The sequence below is a fragment of the Gossypium raimondii genome, chromosome 6, assembly GCF_025698545.1.
Source record: "Gossypium raimondii isolate GPD5lz chromosome 6, ASM2569854v1, whole genome shotgun sequence".
In the NCBI taxonomy this organism is placed as follows: Eukaryota; Viridiplantae; Streptophyta; class Magnoliopsida; order Malvales; family Malvaceae; genus Gossypium; species Gossypium raimondii.
The window spans coordinates 12,997,807-13,001,870 of NC_068570.1; the positions used below are offsets into that span (position 1 = coordinate 12,997,807).

General features: G+C 35.3%; 1 protein-coding gene across 1 annotated transcript; it reads left to right on the forward strand.

Moving 5' to 3' along the window:
* Window positions 1-2,377: 2,377 nt before the first annotated feature.
* On the forward strand, window positions 2,378-3,810 carry LOC105771452 (protein BIG GRAIN 1-like B). The gene has a single exon (XM_012592923.2). The coding sequence runs from the start codon at window positions 2,644-2,646 to the stop codon at window positions 3,712-3,714; it is 1,071 nt and encodes a 356-aa protein (XP_012448377.1). The 5' UTR covers window positions 2,378-2,643; the 3' UTR covers window positions 3,715-3,810.
* Window positions 3,811-4,064: the final 254 nt, after the last annotated feature.

Below are 4,064 nucleotides of genomic sequence, written 5' to 3' on the forward strand. Positions count from 1 at the left end.
AGAGAGCAATTGGGAGCAAAATGAGTGAAAAACAGGTGAAAATCAGAAAATCATAGCAAGTTACAAGAGCCACATAGGCTGGACCATTCCACACAGCCTGGACACACGACCGTGTAAACCACACGGGCTGCCATACAGCCATGTGATAGGCCGTGTCGATTTCGTGAATTGTACTCAAAAAAGCAAAAAAACACGATTTTTAGGGTTTTTCAAGCATTCTAAGACCTGTATATGACAAAAATAAGAAGATAGGAGGGAGCCGTCATAGAATATTCAAGAAAACAACTCGAAATACACCATTGAAGCCAATTCTGAAGCATATTTTTGTTAAGATTGAAGACTCCCAGTTGCTTTCTCAAAAGATTATAATGAGTTTTTTTTATTTCTTTCGGACATACTGTCTCTGGGATGTTTTTATTTGCAAGCATGAACTAATTTTCTAAATACCTAGGGAGATGAACCTTATGATGGATTCTGTATTTTAATTTTTTTTATTTTACACAATAAATAGTTAGATCTTGTTCTCAATTATGTGTGATTAATTCTTAGTTTAATATTTCTAGACTATTGATCCATGTTTGATATGCTTAAATCAGAGGAGGAATAAACCCTATTTAAGAGTAAATCTAGTGTAATTGAGTGGAGTTGCATGCAATCCTAGAAATAGGACGACATAAATCTACCAGATTAGAGTCATATCTAATAGAGGAATCCATAGACTGAGTTAATGCGATAGTAGGGGTTTTAATTAGAAATAAATTTCAATTAATCAACCTAGAATCAGTTGTTCTTATTCTTGAAGAGAGATATTAGCATAATTTAGTGATTTCTACGGATCAAGATACTAAGTGAAGAAATTGCGTAATTAAGATTGATAGTGACAGATGAAATCTAGGTGGATTCTTTCTTGGTTAGTGTTTTGCTTCTTTGTTGTTAACTGATTATTTTTCTGATTTGTTTTTTGTCACGTTTGTAGTTAATTAATTTAGTTAATTTTAGTTTTCAATTAATCACTCGAATTTATCGATTAAATAATAGAAAGACGATAATTACTAGTACTTTTAGTCTTCATGGAAATGATATCTTTGCTCACCGTAACTATACTATTAATTGATAAGTGCACTTGCCTTAACCGGATTTTTAATTGGTTTCGTGGACATCATCCCGTAACCAAAAACTCGCCACCAGAATCACCATTCGCTAGTTGGCTCTGAAAGAAACATCCCATTCCTTAACTAGCTCCTTATTCCCCTGAACAATTTTGATCGAATAGAAACTATCCCCATGCCCTAATTGACCACACAGAAAACATAATAGTAAAAGTCTTTCATACTGGAATTTATCATAAACACATATCATAACTTTGAGTCACCTTTTCACCGCCCCCATCAATCTGCCACGCCTCATCCTCCCTTCCCCCAATCACGAGATTTACCAACTCCTCTTCTATATCTACAACGACACTGCTGGAATCACACTCCCACAATCATCAATCCAGAAAATCAATGAAAACAGAAACTACCAAACAATAAAAAAGAAAAAAAATAGAACAACGTGCCACAAGAGTAAATAGAAAAAACGTGCCATAAGAATATATTTTAATCGAAAGCAACTTTATATTTTTCACACAATCACATTTTTTAAACTACCTAAATTTAGATGAAAATAATAACAAAAATTGAAGGTTCTTTTCAAAATCATCCTTTAGGAGTTCATTTTACTTTGTGGTTATTCAGTAGTCCATTTATAATAGTTTGATACTTGTGGTCACTCATATTTATATTATACATGTTACACTTTAAAAATATATTATTTTTATAATATTTTAGTAAAAAATCCTCTCTTTTCTGTTGAAAAACTTATAATAAATTAATAAATAATCTGAAATATGTTATATATGGTAATAATTTTTGTAGTATTCATTAAAGAAAACGAAATTTGCTTTCATTGGAGTATATCTTTTTTTCTGATTGAGGTAGTAAAAACAGGGTGAATGAAAGTGAAAGATGAAAAGGACCAAACAATACGCACTTCATTGGTATCTAATTGGCCACTGCCTCAGCAATAACCCCCCTCAGAAAACCCAACCCCTTTGCAGTTTAAAAACATCATCAAACTTCAAACAAAAAAAGAAAAAGTTACCCCAACAATCAAACCTGCAACAGCCTGGCACCCCCACCCGCACGCGCGGCACTCCCTCCTGCTTTCACTTTTTCCTCAGTTACATCAACGGCAAGTACACACACAATTGTCTCTTTTTCTTTACTTTTTTCACAGTTCAAATCCCCCCTACTTGTTTATGCTTATTTAGTGCCGTACACTAATACTTAACAAACATATATATATATATACTGGTAATAAACAGAACAGTCCAGTTCACATTGAGGAATTTTCTTCTATTTCTATACCCATTTCTCCCTCTCTCTCTCTTTCACATGATCTACTTGCATTCTCTACTTAATTGTGTCTTTGCAGCTTTTGACACTTTCTAAGTAGACATTAAAGCCTTAAATTACCCCCTTACTGTCCTTTTCTTTTGTGTCCCTTCTTTAATCTCAAAATTCCCTTGTTTTTCCCGTATAAATCTCTGTTTCCCCTGTTTTTGTTTTGTGTGTGTATGCAAAACAAAGAAAAAAAAACACCATGTATAGAAGAGAGAGCTCCGTGATAGATACTACGGTTCATCAAAGAAGAAGAACCCCTTCTTTCTCTTCAACTCTTTTGGATGCGATTTATCGTTCCATCGATGAATCAAACGAGCCGACATTGTGCCATTACAGGGAAACCAAAACAACTAAGAAGCAGAGAAGTGGTTCCAGTCTTCGACGGGCTATTATGATTGAGGATTGGGTTGAAAAGCAGAGCAATCAAGACTCAGCTTCGCATTTCAACTCCACTTCGACCTCCTCCGATTCTAGCAATGGCGCTATCTTCTCATCTTCCGAAGCCGAGTCAAGTTACAAACAGAAATCGAGAAGATCGAAACCGGACAAGAAGGACAATCAAGAGAAGGCCAAGAGAGAAGAAGGTGGTGGTGGGTTCAACAAAACAAAGCTGAAAGCATTGAAAATCTATGGTGAATTGAAGAAAGTGAAGCAACCCATTTCCCCTGGTGGTCGTATCACTAACTTCATAAACTCCATTTTCAATGCTAATGCCAAGAAAGTGAAGATGTGCTCTAATGGAGTTTCAAAGGATGTAAATTTCCTACGAAAATCAAAATCTTCAGCTTCATCACCCACTTCGTTTTCCAGGTCTTGCTTGAGCAAAACACCTTCTTCAAGAGGTAATAACAATAACAAGTACAGTAATGGCAATAAAAGGTCAGTTAAATTTTGTCCAGTTACTGTCATTTTGAATGAAGATTCCAGTCCTTGTGGCCACAAAAATATATACAGCGATGATCCCAGATTAATGTCCACCTCAACTGTTCAAAAGACTGTTAAAGAATCTGCAGGTAGCACCAGTAAAGCAAGTGATTATCTAAGGAGCTATCAAAGAAGAGGTATCGGGAAACTGGATTTGAGAGGCTTTATTGAAGATTATGATGATGAAGAAGATGACGACGACGACGATGGACTGAGTTGTTCGAGTTCGGATCTTTTCGAGTTGGATCATCTTATTGGAATTGGAAGGTATAGAGAGGAGCTGCCAGTGTATGAAACTACTAGACTGAAAACTAATCAAGCCATTGTTAATGGCTTCATAGTGTAACCTCATTTCTCTCTCTCTCTCTCTTTTCATCTTTCAAATTGTAATTATTGGCTTTGGGGATTTCCAAATTGAAAATTCAAGTTATTTGAGTGACTATGATTCTCTATACCTTTGCTAAGCTTTGAAAATGGAAAAGAAAAAATCACTAAGATGGTGAAAATTACTAAAGCTTTTGAACAGTGGAGATCAATGTTATTCTTCACACAGTGATGAGTGAACCGTTAAAGCAATACAGAAAGTCGAAATAACAAGGAAAGTAAAGTGAAAAAGGAAACAAAAGCAGACACAAATCTTCACCCCACAAGAGAAGGGAGAAAGTGAAAACTCTTTGCTTTATTTTAGCACATGGT

Coding starts and splice junctions, on each gene's coding strand:
- LOC105771452 (XM_012592923.2), top strand. CDS start 2,644: ATGTATAGAAGAGAGAGCTCCGTGATAGATACTACGGTTCATCAAAGA.